Genomic DNA, 25026 nt, shown 5'->3' on the forward strand with positions numbered 1-25026 from the left:
TCTGCTACGCGATACACGACTAGAATACTGAGCACACTTTTCACGCGCAGCACTTTCTACCATTTTCGAGATAGTTATCGGTCCTCGAGGATCTAGGACGATAGCGACAAGTTTTAGCGACAAGAACATTGATCTTCGCCGACCACCGAGTTGAGTTTTTGCTAAAGGCGCAAAGTCGCCCTAGCTAAATAGCCCTAATCGTCTTTCCGCAGGTAAGCGCCCATTTTTCCCTACGTACCGTCACCGCTTCGTAACATACTGCGATACACTCGAAACGTGCCGTTCGCATGCATTCAGGCCACACAAACACAACGCCATGGATTGTATAACCGAGTCAACAAAAACCACGTGCGTTTGAGGACAAGATGAAATCCGGCCACGAAAGTTGCAAATGCAGCGCGAACATGCAGCGCGAACAGTGCGGCACTTAGGAGGGAGAAAAACTAACGAAGCCTCACACAGCAAGTGGCAGCATGTGAGATTAGGGATCATTGAAGAATCGCTCGCTTACCTCACACAGCCGGGACCATTGTGTTGGGTTGAAATCAGCGCGGCTGATTCTTTGAAGCCAGACCTTCCTCTGCGCCGCGTCTCGCTTCGCTGATGGAATCCGGAAGAGTCGCTTGCCGTCTGTTTCGCGTGTTCTGCACCCGAATGCCGAGCAAGACGGCATCGCGAACACTACGCCTTAAAAGCGCAAAGGAGATGCGATGCGTGGTGCCTCCATACACGGCTCGCAATGGTCTGGCACCGCGATGGTGGCGGGAGCAAAAAACAAGCAAGAAAAAAAAACGCGAGAGAGCACGTGACAGCATTCGGCCAATCGGAGGGCCGAGCGCCGAGAGAACGGGCAGGAGAGGAGGAAAGCGGCAATCTTCAACAGATGTCGCTACTTTTTTTTTATTGAGGGGTTTTAGCTGCTCTCGTTGTCGGGGGCAGGTTCGCCATGACACCCGCCCGCGCCACAAAGGCCTTCGGTAGGCGTCGTGCTACTCTATATGTTTAGTTTTAGCACCATGACCACTTCTCATCTATTCACCACTCGCAGATCGTTCCACACGTCACTGCCATAATTATATTCTATATATGTTTTACGCTTCTATACCGCGATTTGTTTTAGGACCCTTTACAGCCACATAGCATCCTATCATCGGCGCTCACTGATCATGGCAAACATACCTATCATTGTCTTGGCGCTCTTTGGCCACATTTGGCCCTTGCGCCACGAAACACCAAATATCATCATCACCCGCCCGCGCCTTCATCCACAGCCGCTCGCGGCAGTGACTCGACGGCGGGCGTGTGCTCGCCATCGAGCACACGCCCGCCGATGCGGCGGTGGGGGGACGTCCGAGATCCGGAAGGAACGTCGTGTCCCCCAGTGCCGTCCGCCACCGCCGTCCCGCGTGGGGCAGAGGAAGGTGACGGCGTATGGCTGTCGCGGGGTTGAGGTCGCTCAGGGGTTCCAGGGTCCCCCTCGGTAGGAGACGGCGGCTCGGTGTCTTCCCCTGTTTCGCCTCCGGGGACCAGTGGGGAGGCTGCCGGCGAGCAGGTTGAGGAGCCGTCGAAGGGAGGCGACAGCCTGCTGGACGACGTTGATGCGGCGGAGTCGACGCCGTCAGCTGGCGACGAGGAGCTCGCGTAGCTGCTTGTTGGGGACGACGATGATGGGGTGGTGTCGTCCCGTTCGGCCGGGTTTTGCAGCTCGGTCTTTGTGGGGGCCCGCCGCGGGATCCTGCGGGCACCGCGGGTTCTCCGAGCGGCTCCTTTGAAGAAGGTGGGCGAGAGCACCCGAACGTCGCCCCCGAGGGCTCCGATGTCGCTGCGCATGCGTGAGCTGAGAGAAGGTGAGAAAGGGGAACAACTCTCCTTTGCCGGATGTGACGTCACATTGTTGTTTGTTTTTTGCTTTTTGAAATAGCTACTCTCGAACTCATACACTAGGGCTACATTAGCATACACTAGCAATACATTTGACGTAGCTCCTTGCAGGATCCCGCAGGGGCGTCTGCGTCAGCAGGCGTTTGGTGTGTTGCGACACCACGTACCCGAGCACATGAGGGTTGGACCCTCCCGCGTGTAGCCGTGCGCGGCTTAGCCGTGTCTGGGGAAAGGGGGATCCTGGGGGTTGAGCCGATGCCGGGTGTTCGGACCTCTAAGGCCCCCCGGTGGAGGCAACACACCTCTTCGGCCTCTGCTTCACATAGACGGCACCTCCAGACTGACCCACCTGGAGGAAATCGGCAGTCGCCTTTTCCTGTCCCCCCCCTCAACACTTTTTCTTTCTCTTTCACTGTCTCTTCTTTCCTGTCTCCTATTATCTTCTCCTCACTTCCAAATTTCTGGGCGGCAAGGGTTAGCCTTGTGTGGCTAGCCAGTCTTGGTTATGCTGTATTTGGTTATAGCAGTGATGTACAACTGGCGTTGGCAGGATTCCGATTACAGGAACTCCTGTCACGTCCCCGCGTTGGGCTCCTTGGTGGGTGGTTGGCATCGCTGCCGAAAATCCCAGCTATACTCATGGACAGCGCCTTCCCTAAACTCCCTGATCGCCCTCACAAACGAGGGCGCACCGAAGATGTTTTTCAATTTTTTGGAAACAGAACACAAAACTTTCCACGATTTCACGTCATCCACTCTGATAAGCCTGAAAAGACAGTGAAAATGATCTCACCCTTCCTTGTCACCCTTCCTTGTCTCGAACACCACGTACCCGAGCACTCGAGGGTTGGACCCTCCCGCGTCTAACCGTGCGCGGCCTAGCCGTGTCCGGGGAAAAGAGGATCCTGGGGGTTGAGCCGAAGCCGGGTGCTTGGACCTTCATGGCCCCTCGGCGGAGGCAACACACCTCTTTGGCCTCCGCTTCACGTAGACGGCACCCCCGGACTGACCCACCCGGGGGAAATCGGTAGTTGCCTTTTCCTATTCTCCTCTTCAATCTTCGTCTTTTCCTCTCACTTTCAATCTTTCCTGTCTTCTCCTCTCTTCTATTTACTTCTGATTTTCTGGGCAGCGAGGGTTAACCTTGTGTGCGATAACCAACCTTGGTTATACATATTGGGTTATAGTGGCTGTGTACAGCTGGCGATGGCAAGCTTTATCAATGCACAAGTCTTGTCACGCCCCCTTGTTGGGCTCCGTGGTGGGCGGCTGGCATCGCTGCCGAAATCAATCAACACTTGATGGCTTCATCATTCCCCCGACTCAACGATCGTCCTCTTACAAAAAGAGGGCGCACCGAAGAAAACTTTCAATTTTTGTCAAACGCAAACAATGCTTTCCACGTTTCCACGTCATTCATAGTCTTAACTCTGAAACGACCGCTAGGACAATTTCACCTTTCTGTGTTTCCAAATATCTCACTGACAAACTGGGCCCAGGCTACAAAGTGACCAAAATGGCCAGCGGCGACCTTCTCCTTGAGGTTCGCGACAAGGACCAACATGATAAACTTTCAAATCTAGTGGCATTCGGCAATCTTCAAATCACTGTGACACAGCACCGGTCAATGAACACAAGTAAAGGAGTGATATCTGATGATGATCTACTGAACCTGAGCGAAGAAGAGCTCCTAGAGGGCTGGAAGGAACAGAATGTGATTGAAGTGCGAAGGATAAAGATTAAGCGCGATAATAAAGAAATACCTACTAAGCATTTGATCCTCACCTTTGGGACAAGCGAGCTGCCAGATTCTCTTGAAACAGGATACACAAAGACAAGAGTGAGACCGTACATCCCGAATCCCCGCAGATGTTTTAAGTGCCAAAGATTCGGCCATGGCTCTCAAAGCTGCCGTGGCCGACTGACATTTGCAAAATGCGGCAACAATGAACACACTTCTGATAACTGTGGTAGTGCGCTCCACTGTCCAAACTGCGACGGTGATCATGCGGCATATTCACGATCATGCCCTACGTGGAAGAAAGAGAAAGATATTATTACTATGAAAGTGAAGGAAAACATCTCATTTCAAGAAGCGCGGAAACGTGTTTCCTTTCTGCATACCGCAGGGTACGCTGGTGCAGCGCGAAAGGGGGCAACGCTGCAGCAGACTCCGGCATCGGCCCGGCCCACAAACAGTGTGGCCACGGCTGTGCCACCAGCCCCCCAGGTGACAGCAGCCAGCGCTGCTGCGCCGTCTCTGAAGGAGGGCTCATCGACCTCTGGGTTGGTGGCCTCCAAGGCCCTGCTTTTCGAAGCAAGGCCTACCCCGAAACTACCCCGCTCGAGTGAGCGGAAGTCCAGCGGCTCCCAGGAGTCGATGGACACAACTCCAAGCCAGACGGCGCAGCCAGCGCCTCGGGAGCGACGCGATTCTCGCGAACGCTCCAAGACAAATAAGCCACGGATTACGGGGCCTGGAAAGGCTTCGTAAGCCAACTTGAATCCTCTTGACACACAGCATATTAACATAAACAATATGGATACACAAATATTACACTGGAATGTGAGAGGTTTTTTGCACAACCTCGACGACATTAAAGAACTTCTACACAAATACAATCCAAAGGTGCTGTGTGTTCAGGAGACACACCTAAAACCAATACAAAGTAACTTCCTCAGGAAATACGCCATTTTCCGAAAAGATCGAGATGACGCACTCGCCTCATCGGGTGGCGTCGCCATTATAGTAAACAAAGATGTTGCTTGTCAGCGGCTGCCTCTCCGAACTCCTCTTGAGGTAGTCGCAGTCCGAGCGGTACTCTTTCAGAAGTTGGTCACTGTAAGTTCCCTTTACATCCCTCCGAATTATCAACTTTCCAAATCAGAGTTTTTAAGCTTTATCGCTGAACTTCCCCAACCATATATAGTTGTTGGAGATCTAAATGCCCATAGCAGCCTGTGGGGCGACTCTCGTTGTGACGCGAGAGGACGCTTAATTGAAAACTTTCTTTTTACCACAGATGCATGCCTGCTAAATAAAAAAGAGCCCACATTTTACAGCGTGTCACACAATACATACTCATCTATAGATTTAAGCATAGCATCAAGTACACTCATGCCATATCTGGAGTGGAACGTCATCAAAAACCCCTATGGGAGTGACCACTTCCCGATCGTCTTAACATTAACAAAAAGGGAGGAAAACTATCCTCATGTTCCCCAGTGGAAGATTGACTCTGCCGACTGGAAGCAATACAGAGAGCTCACCCGCCTAGCATGGGATGACATCCGTACACTCAACATTGACGACGCAGTGGCATATTTGACAGCATTTATTGTGAATATAGCGTCCATGTGCATCCCAGAAACACAAAGAAAGCATTCCAAACGACGTGTTCCCTGGTGGAATGATGACTGTAGGGAAGCACGAAAAAAACAAAATAAGGCTTGGGGCCGCCTTCGTGACTCTCCAACTGCAGAAAATCTTATAAACTTCAAGAAAACAAAGAGTGAGGGTAGAAGAACGCGCCGCTGTGCCAAAAGGGAAAGCTGGCAAAAATACATATCGGGCATAAATTCTTACACAGACGGAAAGAAAGCCTGGAACCGAGTTAACAAATTAAACGGGCGGCAGACTCATCCTCTGCCATTAGTAAACAATCAGGGAAACACTCTTGAAGACCAGGCTGATTTTCTAGGTGCCCACTTCGAGTACATTTCCAGCTCGGCCCATTACACAGATAAATTTATACGGTATCAGCGGCAAGCAGAGCGATTGCCCCTGGATCGGAAAATAACAAAGAATGAACCTTACAACCGTCCATTTACCATGGTGGAATTTCAGGCGTCACTGAGTTGCTGTAATAAGACAGCGCCAGGAAGAGACAGAATAGCTTATGACATGATCAAACACTTACACCCTGAAACTCACAAAACACTTCTGTCGCTTTTTAACTCCATATTCTGTGGTGGGTATATCCCGGCTGCCTGGAAAGAGGCAATAATTATCCCTATTCTCAAAGAGGGCAAGGACCCGACTTCGGCTAGCAGTTACAGGCCTATAGCCCTAACAAGTTGCCTGTGCAAACTTTTTGAGAAAATGACTAACCGGCGCCTGATCCATTTTCTTGAAAGTAACAAAATACTAGATCCCTTACAGTGCGGTTTCAGGGAAGGTAGATCCACAACAGACCACCTTGTCCGCATCGAGACAAATATTCGGGATGCCTTCGTGCATAAACAGTTTTTCTTGTCGGTTTTCTTAGACATGGAGAAAGCATATGACACCACATGGCGTTTTGGTATCCTTCGTGATTTGGCAGGAATGGGCGTCCGAGGCAACTTGCTGAACGTGATTCAAAGTTATCTGTCGAACCGCACATTCCGTGTTCGAGTTGGTAACGTCTTATCTCGTCAATTTACCCAAGAGACTGGTGTACCACAAGGAGGTGTGCTGAGTTGCACTCTATTTGTTGTGAAAATGAATTCTCTCCACAGTGTCATGCCACGCACAATGTTTTATTCTGTGTACGTGGATGATGTGCAAATCGGTTACAAATCTTGTAATCTTGCTATCTGCGAGCGACAGGTGCAGCTTGGCCTCAACAAGATTTCCAAGTGGGCGGATCAGAATGGATTTAGACTAAACCCACAAAAAAGCATGTGCGTCCTCTTTTCGAACAAAAGAGGTATGCAACCAGACCCCGTTATTGACCTTAATGGAGAACTGCTATCTGTGAGTCATGAATATAAATTTCTAGGCCTCATCTTAGACTCTAAGTTAACTTTTGTCTCGCACCTGAAGTACCTGAAAACAAAATGCCTGAAGGCTATGAATCTGCTGAAGCTCTTGTCACGCACATCATGGGGAAGCGACAGGAGATGCCTCCTTAGCTTATACAAAAGCCTTGTACGCTCACGCCTTGACTACGGAGCCATAGTTTATTACTCTGCAACACCTAGTGCTTTAAAGATGTTAGACCCCGTTCACCATCTGGGTATTCGGCTTGCTACAGGCGCCTTCAGGACTAGCCCTGTAGAAAGCCTGTATGTGGAGTTGGATGAATGGTCCCTGCATCTCCAAAGAGCGTATTTAAGTCTAACTTACTCCCTGAAGGTAAAGGCAGATGTAGAACACCCATGTCATTCCACTATAAGCGACATATCGGCTGCCAGGTTGTATCAAAACCGACCGTCCGTGAGGACTCCTTTCTCCCTGCGCCTAGAAGCCTTGGCTGAAGAAACAGGCATACTACTTAAAGAGAATGTCTTAACTGCTCCCAGTCGACTTCTACCACCTTGGGAATGGCAGACTATTGAGTGCGATGTCTCTTTCATAGAAATATCCAAGCACGCACCTGAGACTCATATACGTTCACACTTCCTCGAGCTTCAGGCGAAGTACTCGTGTGCAGAATTTTACACAGACGCTTCCAAATCTCCTGCTGGTGTTGCTTACGCAGCTCTGGGACCGTCTTTTTACACATCTGGTGCACTAAATCCGCATACAAGTATTTTTACAGCGGAAGCATACGCTATCCTCTCGGCAATTAAACACATAAAGCTAATGAATGTTACCAAAACAATTGTGTTCACAGACTCATTGAGCGTCGTTAAAGCTATAATGAGTCTACGAAAACACAAGAATTCAGTTTTTAATGAACTCTACAGCTGGTTATGCTCAGCTTACATGGGCAACCAAGTGGTCATAGTGTGCTGGGTACCTGGCCATAGAGGCATAAAAGGCAATGTAGCTGCAGACGAAAGTGCCACGTCAGTAGTTTTTAAACATACAGATAAAAACATATCCCTTACACAGACCTGAAGCCTTTCTTGCGCCATCAGTTGCGGAGATTTTGGCAAAGGCAGTGGGACAGCGAAGTTTCAAACAAGCTACATATGATCAAACCCAGAATAGGGAAATGGATGAGAGAAAACCGCAAGACACAAAGAAGTGCTTCTCTGCAGGTTAAGAATAGGTCATACCTATGGCACACACTCTTACCTCCTTTCTGGAAGTGATCCTCCAAAATGTGATAGGTGTGGAGACATTCTTACAGTTCTCCATGTTCTTGTAGAGTGCCCTGAAATAGAAGCCCAGCGTAAAAAGTACTTTTATCTCGCCTATCGTCAGCAAATCCCTCTTCACCCAGCATTCTTTCTTAACCATGAGCCGCTTTTTGATTTTAGTACAGTCTTAAAATTTTTAGCAGACGTAAACACTTTACAAATCATCTGGCCAGGGTATCTGTAGCGCAACCTCGTTTTGCAGGTTGCAGCTGCAGTAGAAAAAGTGTTTACAGCACGTGCCTCACAGCCCTTGTTTTCAAGGAACCTCCTGAGGCACTAGTGCTATTGTATACGTTATAGTACATCATTAATTCGTAACGGAATTGTTATAGTCATAACTCTAATCAATAGTCATTGTCATTATTTTAATACTAATATTTTTTACGCAATTTACAGCGTCTTTCTTTTAGGCCCTTTTACAGCCACGTTACATCAACCATTCAACTCATAGACCACTCTATTTATAGTGCAAAGAAAAACTATCACCATTTGTCATGGCGCTCTTTAGCCATATCTGGCCCTTGTGCCAATAAAAACCACATAATTATTAATTCCTTGTCTCGAAGTCTCTCACTGAAGTTCTTGGCCGAGGTTACAAAGCATCAAAAATGGCAAGCGGTGATCTGCTTCTAGAGCTCCGCGATCAGATACAATACGAAAAACTGCCGAAATTAGTGTCATTTGGGGACATCCCAATAACACTGACCCCACACCGTACTATGAACACCACGCGCGGCGTTGTTTCAGATGATGATTTAATGGAGCTAAGCGAGGCTGAACTCTTGGAGGGCTTCAGTGAGCAAAATGTGATAAACGTTAAAAGAATTAAGATGAGGCGCGACGGCAAAGAAATCAAGACCAAGCACCTAGTACTTACTTTTGGCTCAAGTGTCCTGCCCGAGTCCATCGAGGCCGGGTACCTCAGACTTCGTGTTAGGCCATACGTGCCAAATCCTCTGAGGTGTTTCAAGTGCCAGCGATTCGGGCACAGTTCACAGAACTGCCGAGGCCGGCAAACTTGTGCTAAGTGCAGTGCCAATGAACATTCCTCCGAAACTTGCAATAACACTCTACTTTGTGTCAACTGTGATGGTGAGCACGCCGCATACTCACGGTCGTGCCCGTCATGGAAGAAAGAGAAAGAAATTGTGAGTATTAAAGTCAAAGAAAATATCACATTCAAGGAGGCACGTAGGCGGGTATCATACCTGCCCAAGAACACCTTTGCCGATGTGGCGCGTCAGGGGGCAGCGACACAACGGCTTCCGGCGCCTGCCCGGCCCGCAAGCAGCGAGCCGGCAGTGACGCCATCCGCCCCCTCGGCGGCTGCAGCTAGCGCTGCTCCGCCAACTCACAAGAAGGGGCCATCAACCTCCGGGCTGGTGGCCTCCAGGGCCTCGTCCCTCGAGGCGAGGCCTTCTCGTCAAACCAACCGCTCGCAAGAGCGCGTGTCCAGCGCCTCACAAGAGGCGATGGACACAACAACCGGCCAGACGGCGCCACCAGCGCCTCAGGAGCGGCGAGAATCTCGCGATCGCTCCAAAAAAGAAAAAGCCCGCATCACAGGGCCCGACAAGGGCTCTGTAGCTTAAGTTAGTCTCCTTTATACGCAGCACAAAAACACTTTCAACATGAATACACCAATAATACAGTGGAACGTCAGAGGACTCCTACACAACCTCGATGACGTCAAAGAAATCCTACACAAGTTAAATCCGAAGGTGCTGTGTGTTCAGGAGACACACCTTAAATCCACACAATGCAACTTTCTCCGGCAATACGCCATCTTTCGCAAAGACCGCGATGACACTGTTGTGTCATCCGGTGGTGTAGCTATCATAGTAGACAGAGGTGTTGCCTGCCGGGAAATAAAACTTTGTACACCCCTAGAGGCAGTTGCTGTCCAAGGGGTGCTGTTTGACAAGCTAATCACTATCAGCTCTATATACATCCCTCCCAGTTATCACCTTAATAAAACCGAATTTCAGAACTACATAGATGAACTTCCGGCACCATACATAGTTGTCGGAGATTTAAACGCACATAACACATTGTGGGGAGACTCTCGTTGCGATGCGAGAGGACGCGTAATTGAAAACTTTCTCTTTTCTTCAGGAGCATGTTTACTTAATAAGAAAGAGCCCACTTACTACAGCATGGCGCACAACACATACTCCTCCATAGATTTAAGTATCGTGTCTAGTACACTGATTCCGTACCTGGAGTGGTCAGTTATCAAGAACCCTTTTGGGAGCGACCACTTCCCAATTGTATTAAACTTAACAAAACAAGATATAAGCTCACCACACATTCCCCGATGGAAGGTTGACACAGCTAACTGGGAACGTTTCCGAGAACTTACGTATTTAAGCACGGATGATATTGCCTCCTTTAATATAGAAGACGCTGTGGCGTATATTACAGGCTTTATTATTGACGCTGCCACGAAATGCATCCGTCAAACTAATGGACTAGCGAATAAACGTCGCATCCCGTGGTGGAATGAGGAATGTAAACAAGCACGGAAAAATCAAAACAAAGCTTGGGGACGACTTCGCGACTCCCCAACTGCTGAAAATTTGATTAGTTTCAAACAAATAAAGTCCCAGGGTAGAAGAACACGCCGACGTGCTAAAAGGGAGAGTTGGGAGAAGTACATCTCCAGTATAAATTCTTACACGGATGAGACAAAAGTGTGGAATCGAGTAAATAAATTAAAAGGCCGGGAGGCACACCCATTACCGTTAGTCAGTACCCAAGGTGAGAGCCCGGAAGACCAGGCAGATTGTCTGGGCGAACACTTCGAACATGTTTCCAGTGCGTCCCACTACACACAAGCATTTCTGAGGTTCAAAGAACGCGAAGAGCGACAGCCCCTTAAACGTAAAGGTTCATCGAGTGAGGCCTACAACTATCCATTTACTTTAACTGAACTCAAGGCATCCCTCGCTTGCTGCAATGACTCGGCGCCAGGCGGTGATCGTGTCATATATGAAATGATTAAGTACGTGCATCCTGAAGCTCTGAAAACACTCCTGTATCTTTTCAATGCCATGTGGGCAGATGGGTATATCCCGTCCTCGTGGAAGGAAGCTATAGTCATCCCCGTGCTCAAACAAGGCAAAGACCCATCCCTAGCCAGCAGCTACAGGCCAATTGCGCTAACAAGCTGCCTGTGCAAACTATTTGAAAAAATGATAAACAGGTGCTTAATCTCTTTCCTTGAATATAACAAACTACTAGACCCCTTGCAATGTGGTTTCAGGGAAGGTATGTCCACAACAGACCACCTTGTTCGCATTGAGTCTTATATTAGGGATGCTTTTATACATAAGCAGTTCTGCCTCTCAGTGTTCCTCGACCTAGAAAAAGCTTACGACACGACATGGCGCTACGGCATTCTCAGAGATCTTTCCACGATGGGTGTCCGTGGCAACATGTTAAATACAATCGAAAGTTACCTATCTAATCGCACATTCCGCGTAAGAGTGGGTAACGCTCTGTCTAAGTCATTCACCCAAGAGACCGGTGTACCACAGGGAGGCGTGCTCAGTTGCACACTATTTATAGTAAAAATGAATTCCCTGCACACAGTCATTCCACGCACAATGTTTTATTCCATTTATGTCGACGATGTACAAATAGCCTTCAAGTCATGCAATATTGCCATCTGCGAACGACAAGTGCAGCTTGGAATAAACAAATTGTCCAAATGGGCGGATGAGAATGGTTTTAAAGATAACGCTCAGAAGAGCACTTGCATACTCTTTACAAACAAGAGAGGCGTAACGCCAGTCCCAACTATTGAAATCAAAGGAGATGCGCTCTCTGTAAGCAGCGAGCACAAGTTTCTTGGAGTAACTTTAGATTCACAACTCACGTTTATTCCTCATATTAAGCGTCTGAGGGCAAAGTGCCTGAAGACAATGAACCTCCTAAAGCTTCTATCGCGCACAACATGGGGCAGTGATCGAAGGTGTCTCTTAAACCTCTATAACAGTCTTGTCCTCTCACGCCTTGATTACGGGTCTATAATTTATAATTCTGCAACGCCAAGTGCGTTAAAAATCCTAGACCCCGTTCACCACTTGGGCATCCGTCTCGCGACTGGTGCTTTCAGGACAAGCCCAATCCAGAGCCTCTACGTAGAGTCGAATCAGTGGTCGCTTCATCTGCAACGGTCATACAGCAGTTTTACATATTTCCTGAAAGTACAAGCAAACGTTGAACATCCTTGTTATTCAACTATAAATGACGTGACCGCTGCCGCACTCTTCCATAATCGACCTGCCGCGAGAAAGCCATTCTCTTTGCGTGTGAGGAACCTCAGTGAGGAAATGGGTGTTCCGCTTCTTGAACAATGTCCTGTGGCTCCAGCGAAACTGTTGCCACCATGGCAGTGGCAGCTCATAGAGTGTGACACATCGTTCGTAGAGGTCACTAAACACGCGCCAGAGGCACATATTAGAATTCATTTCTTAGAACTCCAATCTAAATACTCGTGTACAGAGTTTTACACAGACGCTTCCAAGTCACATGCGGGGGTATCTTATGCAGCCATCGGTCCATCGTTTTCGGAATCCGGTGTACTGCACCCGGAGACAAGTATCTTTACGGCTGAGGCCTATGCAATATTATCGGCTGCAAAGTTTATAATGAAATCAAAACTCAAAAAGACTATCATATTTACAGACTCGCAAACTGTTGTGAAAGCATTGCAATCACTCTGTAAACACAAAAACCCTGTACTTAATGAGCTCTATTCCGTTCTGTGTAAAGCGTATATATCTAACCAGCATGTGATTATATGCTGGGTGCCAGGTCATAGAGGCATTGAGGGTAATGTTCGAGCAGATCAAATGGCCACATCTGTTACATCTCAGGCTATTAACCCTACAACTGCTGTTCCTGCAACAGATTTGAAGCCTTTTCTGCGAAAGAAACTGCGAAGCCACTGGCAACGCTTGTGGGACGCAGAAACAAGTAATAAACTTCATTTGATTAAGCCGCAATTAGGTTACTGGCCTTCCATAACAAAAACCCGGCGAACTGATATCCTGTTCTGTCGTCTAAGAATAGGACACACGTACGGCACCCACAATTTTCTATTGAGTGGTAATGACCCTCCAACCTGTGGTAGATGTGGCGAGAGGCTCACCGTCCTCCACGTTCTCCTGGAGTGTCGGGAAGCCGAAAGAGAAAGGAAGAAACACTTTCCTCTAGCATATCGCTATTATGTCCCTCTACATCCCACTATGTTTCTCGGTAAAGAACCGCTCTTTAACACCAAAGCAGTCCTCGCATTCCTGAATGATGTTGTGCTACATGTTATTAGCCCAACAAGTTCGTAGCGCATCCTCTCTCCAGAGGATGTTGCTGTGATTGTTTTTTATAGCACATGCCTCCAGGCCCTTGTGTCTCAAGGGCTCTGTTTAGGAACTTGTGCTTCTGGCTAATTCTTGCATCTGCAATATTTTGGAAGTCATATCATTCTTTCGCAATGTATTGTTCATGTCTATAGTACACATCATTAGTCATTGCCATAATTTTATTACGTATAGATTTTACGCACTTTACAGCGACTGCTTTTAGGCCCATTTAAGCCATGCCACATCTAACCTTCATATAATTGACTATTAATATACCACTAACAAGCCATTACCATCGTCCTGGCGCTCTTTGGCCACACCTGGCCCTTGCGCCAATAAACAATAATCATCATCATCCTTGCAGGAGCATCGCAAACCATGGCTCCAATGCTCACCCGAACATGAGCACCTCCTATGCTTAACCCCTCAGAGGTTAGGTCGGAGACTTCTTGCACATATGGCTCTAGGTAATCCTGCAGACATAGCGTCTTCCCTGCACCACAGTACACACTGACAAGAAATGGCGGTGATGCCTCCACATTTTTATGCGGCACAAAATGGACCAAAAGGCAAGCTGGCTACTTTTGTAAAGAGGGACTCCGTCAATGTTGCCTTGTAGCTTCAGTTCACTTGGAACTACTTGCCCCGGCTGCAACACTTGACGAATTCCTTCTGCAAGGCCAAAGTGCACAAATGAACCATTTTGCTCCACCTGAGCTTTGCGCTCAGTTTTCAAAACTGTCCTAGCATCTCTTGGAAGGTCAGAGATGCCTCTTCGCCGGCAGAAATCGAGGACATCGTTAATGCATGCATGCATCATATTATGTTTGGAAGCAATTACAGCAAGCTCTTCACTTGCAGACAGTTGTTCGGAAAGTACATGAGAGAGCGTTAGACTACAAGTGAAGGCTATTCCCTCATCGGGCCCAGTGAAGCTGTCTGAAGCGAGAAAGTCATCAGACTCATCACTTGAATCGCTACCTTGGGGACCTCCTTTGTCACTTGAGCTGCTATCAGTCGCTGAGCTCACATGAGGACGTACCCGCACTATCTGATTGGCATTCTACAAAAGGAGCTTCTTGTCTACAGACGTCGTCAACAAAGGCTTCACTTCTCGAACGCTCGTTCAACCGTTTGAACGGAGGCTCACCACCGTCATCCATGGAAATTGAACTTCACAATTGTCTGCTGGTTCCCGGCTTCGGAGGCGAAAGTCGCTCTACACGAGAACTGTCGGCAGAGGTGAAGCTTGCAGCTTCGTCGTTGGACAAGGAAGGCCAACAAGCTGCGCGAGTCCTAGCTCATTCATTATCTTGTTGTATTCCTTTCTTACGACTCGACATTTCCTCCACTTGGAGGGCATGATGAGCGAGAGGGATGAGTCAGATGCCAAAACCGCAATGCTGTAGCCCGTGCCGAAAAACGCAAGACGACGGCGAGGCGAAAGCTTGGACAGCAGCAGTGCAGTGGGGCAGTCAGTCACAGCAAGGAGCAGCCGACCTGCCAACGCATGAGCCGAATTGAATCGAACCATGGAGGAAGAAAATTTTTTCCTGGAGGAAGAAAAATTTCTTCCTCCATGAAGGAAGTTTTTATTGCGATAGCAATTATATGGACACTTCAAGCAGATTTCTGCCGTCATCGGCGTGAGGTTCCGTATAAAGTCCAAGGGCGATAAAATCTTGCAACCGGGCGCAAGGGGAACTGGCGACGCAATCTTCCACGCGAAAGGAGCAAAGCGGGAAGGAAGCGCGGAAGGGAGGGGGGGGGGAGAGGCGGCTTCTACTCTGCCAACAAATGCGTTCATGTACTTAGCGCTTGGTTCTTTATTACGTTTGCGCCGGTACGGGCTGCCGGTGTTGTCGCGCGCACCGTATCTTGCAAGCGACCTCCAAACGGCTATGACCTTTGTATGCTGTGCATTCGGCCGCTCAGTTTTCCCTTGACGCGATAAACCGCACGAACCTTTGCTCGCTCGCTGCGGCAGCTGCGCTTGCTGCCAGTGGTTGTCTGCGGTCATCGAGTGTGATTTATTCATGTGTGCTTGTGCGCGCTGACACCACGCTTGTTAATTCAGTTAGTAGTGAATGTGTCCAACTTTATGCAGCCGATAAAGCTACTATCCCTACTCCGAATAGCTCTCTGCTAATTCGCTATCGCCATTGATGCTTCGCCTTTCGGGCGAAACTGCGACATTTTTTTTTGCGTTCTTCCATGAAGCGAACGGATTTTTTAAAGGCCCGTTCGATTCGCCTGCACCACTGTGAACCAGTTCGCGCACCGATTCACGAAAAGCGCGGCACACGAAACAAATGCCGAAGTGCTGACCCGGTGCAGGTGTGTGTTTTGTCCCACCAATGTGCACGGCTTGCGTTAAATAGGTCTTGAGCTGCTGGTGTAATCGGCTTCGGAGACGTTAGTATACCCGCGCTTGCCTAGACACGGCAGATAGCCGTAAGCTGGGTTTTAACGGCGCTTGTGCATGTGTGCTGTGTCGTCTGCTGCGCTGCTGCTTCGCACCTGTACCACAGTGTATTAGAATATAAGGTATGTGTACATTCTAGGACACTGTACATGCACGACTGCACAAAGTCGGCACCGACAGTAGAAAGGGCGCAGCAAAATCGCGAACCAGCCCTGCACCTTTCCTGTATATTTTGAAACGAACGGCGGATTTCTCATAGGGTGTTCAAAGGCGCCATTGCTGCACCGCTGAAACGAATGAGCTGTTAATACAGGTGAATAGAACGTCTCAAAGCTACGTTCGATTCACCTACACCACCCGAAGCAGCCACTAGTACACTCTACAGCCACGGAAAGCCGCATTGCGGATCGAATTAATACAAACATTAGTATACATTTTTTTTCGTTTTTGTCATTCAATGATTCTGGTGCGACCCATGCGACTTGAACGCGCTTCCCGGTATGCTTGTTTTTATTGCGTATCATCCGCCGTAATTAATTAAATAATAATGTACTTTTGCACTGGCGATTCGAGAGGTGACTCAAAAAAAAAAAGAAAAAAGAGAGCGTCGGTTCCTCGATTTCCTCTCTCTCCTTTCGTCCCGGAATTTGCGCCATCGCCATCGCCATCGACGACAGCCTTGCCTTGTGCGCAACGTGGTAACCGAGGAGACTGAAGTCAACGTGTGCGTGAGTATGCATTTTTTAATACGAGAGTTTTCTTGTCGTGATTGTACCTTATGTGCATTCTCATCTACGGGTCAACGTCGTGTGCGAGTATTTGCGTAGTTAATGGCGTGTGCCAAATATGCAGCGAGCGCACGTGTGGCTAGGCCGATCGGTCGCGTACTACGTGCGCTCGAGATGAGTTCAATCATGCGCGCATGTTATATACTCCGGAATGGCATTGACTAATTAAAATTAAATTAAATTATGGGGTTTTACGTGCCAAAACCAGTTCTGATTATGAGGCACGCCGTAGTGGGGGACTCCGGAAATTTGGACCACCTGGGGTTCTTTAACGTGCACCTAAATCTAAGCACACGGGTGTTTTCGCATTTCGCCGAATGGCATTGACTAGACCGCTTTTTTTGAGGCGCAGAAAGACGCTGGGCGTAAATTTCATGCACGACTTGCGCGATATAGCTACACTATAGATCTTGAATGAGGTCTGTCGGGGATCTATGCGCGTGTTACCTGGCCACAAGCACTTCATCTCCTGCATCGTTTAGGGCAGCGGAGTCTACACGCAACCGTGCCGGCCAGGAAATAAGTTAGCCGTTTTCGCGAGAAATTCCGACGTCACTGCTGCGGTGGTGCCAAACAAAGCCATGTGGATTCTATGCGAACATTAAAGCACCTGAAAAATAATCTAAGAGACTTCTTTAGTGCTCGGCGTGGTCTAATGGCTCCCTGTTCGTCCAGTACGAGTGGTGTGTGTTAATGCCACAATATGAGATCATGTAACACTTCGCTTCAGCCACGTGTTGTTCACAACTTAGCCTAAACTTTCACCGCCTTCCGCTAGCTTTGCTCTCCACGGGAGACGAGCTTAATTGTACCTCGTGCAAAAGGATACATGCTCTAATGAAACCGCCGATTTCGCATGCTTGCACAGAAAGCTCCAGCCTTATGCAGTGGATCGACCACATGAATCAAACGGCGCATGTAAATAGCGGAGCGCTTGTGGCACACGTGGATCTTTAGCAAAAGCTCTAAAACAGATTCGGTGCATAGAAAAAAACTTATCAGTTGCAGCGTGCCCCGTACTAGACGCGGAGACTAGGCACAGAATGGCTCCTTATACGCGCGGCGATTCTGATGTCATGCCAGTTTCCTTAGGCAGAAATTATGAGATAATGTGCAGCAGTCAAAACGCTTCTCGCCAACTCATGAGGTGGTTTACGTCAGTAGTAATAGTTCTGCACCTAACTTTTGCACCAATTGCTTATTCGTGACAGTCGCGTTTCCACACAGAGGATTTTTGTTCTTCGTGAGACTGAAATTTCATTACATATACAAAATTCATGGGTGTTAAGTTTCATTAAGTAGCTGGTCAGGGAGGTTTGCCGCATGTTGCCTGCTCCTGAAACATGTGGCAAACCTCCCTGACCAGCTGCTTTCTACAGCAGGCAGCGACACAAGTTTATGCTAGTGCTCTCGTTGCAGCAGGTCACATCCCCACAAGTGAAGGCAGATTCTCACTTTTTTTTCTAAAAGCACCAGGCAAATAACTGTGGTAAGTGTCATACTCAACGAAGGCGACCCCAAAATGTGATCGTTCTGCAAAACTTGAGCAAGAACAGTGCAGTGATGAGTGCAAAACCTTTTTTCGAACAGGTGCAGCGAAATTATTCAGCACCCTGTAGAAGTTTGACGTACATATCACCGCTAATCTTATGCTCAGCTGTCTTAACTGACTGTTGAACTTGTACCTTGAACTCGTATATACCAAGTAAATCAAAAGAGTAGTATTGTCATCTCATTCAAACAGTTTAAGTTCAAGATTATGAGTTTATGAGGGCAGTAACTGCAATGTATTGTTGCAGCCCTTTCACTGTCTCATGGCTGTAATAAGTGCTCATATGCTAAATGTACCAATTACTGTACCACGCTTTCCTTTTGTTTTGACCTAATATTGTGTCGCATTAATACGGTTCTTTTTTCTCGTATTATTGCAACAGCTAACATTGGATAAGTAGGAATGACATTGTGTTGTACCTAATCCTTGTACCTGTGACCACTACCCTCTGTAACAAAAAAACCCTGATGGTATAGTGTCCCAGCTGTTACGTAACAAGCTTTAAAAATACACAGATAATTTTACACAAATAAAACCAAGTGCATGTTATTCAGAGTCCAGTTGAGAAATGGCCAGTAATTTATTAGCCCTTGGCACCTAATTAGTTATAGCTAACGCTTTTAATTTAGTCATCTATCTGTTAGGGTGTTGATCAGGAAGTTGTATGATATATTAGAGTGACATGCTTCTAGCAAGGTGCACATCATGTTTTTTTTTCTCGTGGAGAGAAGCCTGCAAGTATGAAAACTGCCATGCGTCAATGCACTCGTGTGCAAAAGGTTGCTGTGCCATCCAACAGTCTCAGCGGGGAAAGTTAACTGTCCTTTCTGGGGTTTTACGTGCCAAAACCAGTTCCGAGGAGCTGTTGGGGAGCTGTTGGTGCATTGTGTAAAGAATATTTATGTTATTGTCAATGACAGGGCCAGCTTGCTTACCCACTAAGACAGTTTCAGGGCCCTGCAATTCCATGCACATGATCTTTTTCAAATTTCATGGGGTGGGGGGGTTCATTACCGCAAAAAATAAGCACACAATGTGTTCCTCACTGGAAACGGTTTGTTTTGGTGTCACTTATGATGCTCATCTCCCAAATTAACATCTTGACAATTAGAACAAATAAAAAGTTGGCTCATTGCTTTGCTACTTGGATGGCGTGCATCACGAATACTAGCACTTTTTCAACCAAACTCCAAAGAACATGCACTTTGTTTGTGTAGACTTAACAGTAATTTACTGATGCAGAAGTACTTTTCTCTTTAGTGTCCCTTTAAGACCACGGTGGTCAGGACCAACACAGGTTCGTTTGCCTCCCCCCCCCCCCGTTTTTCTTTAATAAGTTTGTGTATGATGCACTCTGGTATAGCTGTTGAAAATGTTGCAATTATTGTTGACAAGCACCATTGTTGCACATACAGGAAAGTAATCAAGCCTTCGCTGTTTATTATGTATGCATAATTTTCCCCCGCCTAGCTTGCAATGCCTACATCTGTAAAATTAGGAATAGCTTGAATATTAACTGCACTCTTGCCATTTTATGGCTGATATCTTGCAGGTGTAAACCTGCCTTAGAAGGTTGCATAGTTTGTTAAACATCTAACTTTAAAAACTGTGCATCAAGAGGCTTGCACCTTTTGGCCAGTTTGAATGTTGCCATCCCAAGTTATACCAAATGCAATCTGCATGTTTGCATTGAAAGGGGTTTGTAATAATAAATGATTCATTGTTTATTGAGATTTGCAGGTGCTTGACTGTCTCCCATATGTCATAACATTGACTGTTGGTGGCGGTGGGTGCAACTGAAAACTTGCAAAGAATATAAAAACAATGACAAACTAATTCATTAGTGGCATTCTACAGTTCCTGAGTTATGTTAACTTGTACCACTGATACTTTGACGTCATCAAAGCTGTGCCAGCTTGTTCACAATGTCTGCGCAGTTTGCTTTGGGCATTCACAGAGGTCACAAATATCTTATTCGTGACATTTGTCCGTTGAATGTAGCCTGCACAGCTTAACAGGTTGCTTGTCGTTCTAGTGTCTATTATAATCTGTTTTGAATATTTTTACTTTGTTCAAAGGCACTTATGACAAGGCAAAGAGGAGGGTCAAGAAGGCGGAATGCGAGTTGGTTGTGGACACCACGGATCTGTCGGGTAATTGCTAGTGTTTTTTGTTTTTTTATGCTCATGCTTATGTGGAAGGGGAAGGCAAACTTGGAGCAGGGTTACATTTACAGAGCAGTCGCTCTGCCAACTGGGCTGACCAGGAAGCTAGAGGTGACAGCTTCAGGCTAAAGTGGCAAGTCGAAGTGCATGCAAAAGGTTTTCTCTGGAAAAGCTGCCGGTTTGAGGGGTTGAGTCTTATAAAAGATGCGACTTATAGACCAGAAAATATGGTACTCCCCATTAGGACACAATAGAATGGTTCCACCTCTCCTTCTATTGCTGGAGGTACCCTTGAAAGTCTTTAAATACCTATGAATGTTTGTCACCGAGACCTGTACAAATCCTGATACTTTGCATTTACCAGAGTGCTCTGAAACAACCAAATATGCCATAAATCTACCGCTTCTGCTGGGAAGTAAATATTTTTGTATTTCAGCGATGCTGCTGCGGGTGCAGCTGAGGCATGAAGTACGGGTCGTGTCTGAGAGGCTGGATGAAACTGAGCCTCTTAACAAGACCCGTGCAGTGTCTCAGCCTGCCTTGTCGACGGTGCCTCCAGTTCTTCCTCGGCTACCTGCCGACAATATTAAAGAATTAGAGGCAGCCGTGCGGGATGAGGCTGTGGCTGCCACCTTGGTTTGTACTGCCCTTTTATTTGTAATTATGAGGCTATGTAACATGTGGAAGTTCTGTGCTGTTTCATGAAACATGGTGTGGGTTCTATGTGAAGGAACTTTGCATTGCACACACTAAAGAGTTCATGGAAATAATTTGTTCCCTGCTGTATAGTTTCTAATGACATATTTGGACTGGACCTTAGTTTCTTTAACATGCATCTAAGCGTACACTAGTGTTCTTGCAATGAGACCTCATCGAAATGTGACCCTGACTGCCAGAATCAAATCTTTCACCTCGAGCTCAGCACCGCAACGCCATAGGCACTGAGCTGCCATAGTGGCTTGCTGAATCGGTGATTTCCAACAGCTCTCCGTAGAGATACATTCATGAAGCAGGAGTAAATCGTTAAGTTAATAAAAATCTATTGCTGATATAAAATGCAAACTGTGGCAGCTTTCTATAGAAGGACACAATGTAGAGCACTTGTGAATAAATTCTTTTTGTTAGACGAGTTGGCACATCGTGAATGATAAATAGCAGTGCAAACAAGTGGGACACAGTACAGGAAAAGGGGTGCAATGATGTTCTGTATATACTGTATTTACCTCATTTTAATCTACAGTTTTGTTTTCTAAATAATAGAGTTTGAAAATTGCATTGCAGTCGGATATGTAATGAAAACCACATTTGCAGCAAGTCTAGTGTACCTGTTGTCGAATCGCCTCATTGCACTAACATTTTTTTTCTTGTGCTACAAGCACATGAAACAAACTCCTAAACTATCCAGTTTCATGCAATGGTTCAAAGCATTTTCTAGAGCACTAGCAGTTACTTTAAGAATGTAAACCCACATACCCTGTGGCCCCTGTTACTTTTTATTCCACTACTCTGATTTTTCTGTGCTTTGTTTTATCTACCACTATTCTACATTATGTAAGAGAATTTATGCCCTTCATATTGAATAAGTGAAATACCCTATTTACTTATGTAATGGACACGCTCGCATAATGAACGCACCCCCAACTTTCGTCGTCAAAATTTCAAAATTTTTTTTCTCCCGCGAAATAAACACACCCTGAACTTGCTGCCGTGAAGTAGGAGAGACACAGTACGATGCGGCGTCCGATATGGCATTCAGTGGGTACGATTGTATCAGACGCTGAATTGTACGTGTGTCTCCTACTTTTATAGCGGTAGCATCATATGGACACTCCAGGTGCATTTTTGAAGTCGGCGCCAATGATCGCGGCTTTATCCCGCGTTGGAGGGAAGAAAGCGGGTAAGAAACGCGCCGTAATTCGTCGTGTGCATGGCGCCGTTGGGAGGGGAGGGAGGCGGCACAGCAACTGCACATTGCACGGGGCCGGACGTGCCCTATCTTGAAAACGATCTGCGTCGGAGGCTGAGTCTAGGTGCGACGGCAGCTTATACTTTTGAGCGTACTCCGTTATCGCCGCTCAGTTTGCGTTGAAGTGATACATGGCATGAATGTCACTTCGCTCGCTGTTGCTGCAGCGCTTCCTCACACCAGCATTTCGACTGTGAGTATCCGCGGTCATCGAGTGTGATTGGTTCATGTTTGCCTGTGCGCGCTGACACCATGCTGGTTAAATTACTTTGGAAGTTTATACGGGTGATAGAACTACTATCCTTACTTTGTATAGCTCTCTGCGCATTTGCTATCGCAATCGATGGTTCGCCTTGCGGACGAAATGCGGCTTTCGTTCAAACAAATCATTCAAAACAAATCATTCAAAATTTTACCCTGCATAATAAACGCACCCCCCCCCCCCAACTTGCGCATATTTTCAAAGGAAAAAAGTGCGTTCGTTATTCGAGTAAATACGGTATTGTAATGGGGGTGCCCCATTTTCCATGCCGTAATGACAAGGGTTGGGAAAGTTGGTCAAATTGCGAACAGCTCGAACCATTGCATTGAACATTCATGGCAAAAACAGATGCTGGCCATAGAGAGAACATGGCTCCCGTGAAGGGGAAATAGCATTGTTTAATGTTTTTTCACCTTGGTTGCCATCCGTTTTGTTTTTTGACAGGCTTTTTCCCACCCAGTTTAAACCCACAATGAATGTAATGCAGACCAAAATAGTGTTGTTGAAGGGGTTATATGTTCTGCCTTCCCCATGAAGACTTGTTCACTGACATAGTCGTTGGCCATATGCCTGTTGTAGCTAAATGAAATCAATAATAGTCAGTGAACAAGGCTTCTGTGTAGTGAACAAGGCTTCTGTGTAGAAGCCAAAACATCCTTTCGACAAGCAAGTCGAAGCAAGTGTCAAACCTTCCGATGTCTTACGTGGTTGCCTTCTGTGCCATGATGTTATGAGAGGGAGAAAGCTAAACGAAACCTGGCTGTAGAAAAACTAGTATAAATGAGGTATTTAGTGCACTCTGGGGTTTGCTAGTATATTTCTGGGGTTTTAGAGTCCGGAAGCTTCACGTAAAGGGACAGACAACTGCTCGGAACATGAATTGAGAAAACCGCTTGTGCAAAAATGACCTATCCTACTGGTTAAAATAAGCCATGTTTTTCTCATTAAATGGGGATTTATATTTTTAATTCTTCCCCAAAAGTTGTGAAAAATGACCCTTGGCGCGCCACATGGCAAAAACATGAAGATGCATAAGTGGCCTGAAGAGGAGGGCAAACTGGAACAACTTGGTATTGATTCATGGTAAATAAGGAACAGCGCACTGAAAACGTAGACGAAGGGAGACTTGACACACCACAAGTGCTGACTTTCAGCTGGAAAACTTATTGAATGAACGAGTTTATGAACACTTGAGCTGTGCATGCACTTGCAAGGCAGTGAACAATTCATGACATGCACTCGTGGTTAGATGAGGTGATACTAAACAAGACTGAATTAAAAAAAAACATCACACTGCTCGGCTGTCAACGATTTGCGGGGTCTAAAAAGGAAATTTCTCTTTCTTGGAAGACTATTGTAGGCTGACTAATGCAACCTGGTCCTGCTTTCTGTATTCTATAGGCCTCGCAAATTTCATGAGTCAATTGGTCTGTGTGGCGAAAAAGCTTCTCGGTCTGAGAGAATTCTGCAGTGCACCCGAATTGCCAAAAGCGAGGCGCAAACAGTGCATTTTGGTGCTCACTGAGGCGCACGTTTACACACCGCCCTGATTGTCCCACGTACACTCGGCCACAGGTGAGGGGGATGCTGTACACGATTGCAGTGGCGCAAGGCACGCGCATATTAGTGTGCCTTACAGGGCAGACTTTTTTTGCATTTGCACCTTTCTCCACACATTTTGTAACTGCTGTGCAGATGCTACCCACTTTCTGGCTGAAAAAAAAATCTATGCCATGCCACGATCCCCCCCCCCCTATTTTTGTTTCAACCTGTGCGAACGCTAGTGTCCATAGCATGATTCAATTCTTGCACAAACTTTCCACAAGACAGCATGCTATTGGCGTCTTAAGGAAAGCTTGTGCGAAGAGTAAAGTTTGGAGAGTAAAGATGCGGCACCAAGAAGCAAGCCGTTAGCCATACATCCACTAGCGTTCGCACAGGTTGAAGGGGGGGATCGTGGCATGGCATAGATTTGTTTTGTTCTTTTCAGCCAGAAAGAAAGTAGGTAGCGTCTGCCTTGTAAGGCACACTAACATGTGTGTTTGCCTTGCGCCACTGCAATCGTGTACAGGATCCCCCTCACCTGTGGCCGAGTGTACGTGGGACAATCGGGGCAGTGTGTAAACGTGGGCCTCAGGGAGCACCAAAATGCACTGTTTGCGCCTTGTATTTCGCAATGCATTGCCATGACTGAGAGTGCACTGCAGAATTCTGTCGGACCGAGATTCTTTTTCGCCTCACAGACCAATTGACGCATGAAATTTGCGAGGCCTATAGAATACAGAAAGCAGGACCAGGTTGCATTAGTCAGCCTGCAATAGTCTTCTTAGAAGAAATTTCCTTTTTAGACCACGCAAATCGTTGACAGTGGAGCAGCGCGATGGTTTTTATTTTTGTTAATTCATTATTGTTTATTATCACCTGATCTAACCACGAATGCATGTCATAAATTGTTCACTGCCTTCCAGGTGTATGTGCAGTTCAACTGTTCATGAACTCGTTCATTCAATAAACTTACCAGTTGAAAGTCCGCACTTGGGGTGTGT

The 25026-nt window shown here is 46.9% G+C and overlaps 2 protein-coding genes across 2 annotated transcripts in view; both read left to right on the forward strand.

Moving 5' to 3' along the window:
• The first annotated feature begins 2001 nt into the window (after nt 1-2001).
• Nucleotides 2002-25026, forward strand: part of LOC125946473 (uncharacterized) — a 301867-nt gene continuing 278842 nt past the window's right edge. The window contains exon 1 of the mRNA XM_049669973.1: nt 2002-2682. The gene's annotated coding sequence lies outside the window, so the exon portion shown is untranslated. The remainder of the gene's footprint in view (nt 2683-25026) is intronic.
• LOC125946477 (translation initiation factor IF-2-like) overlaps nt 20599-25026 on the forward strand; it is a 104893-nt gene continuing 100465 nt past the window's right edge. The window contains exon 1 of the mRNA XM_049669984.1: nt 20599-20888. Coding sequence (XP_049525941.1) covers nt 20691-20888 — 198 coding nt within the window. The 5' untranslated portion in view covers nt 20599-20690. The remainder of the gene's footprint in view (nt 20889-25026) is intronic.

Source organism: Dermacentor silvarum, chromosome 7, assembly GCF_013339745.2.
Source record: "Dermacentor silvarum isolate Dsil-2018 chromosome 7, BIME_Dsil_1.4, whole genome shotgun sequence".
Classification (NCBI taxonomy): Eukaryota; Metazoa; Arthropoda; class Arachnida; order Ixodida; family Ixodidae; genus Dermacentor; species Dermacentor silvarum.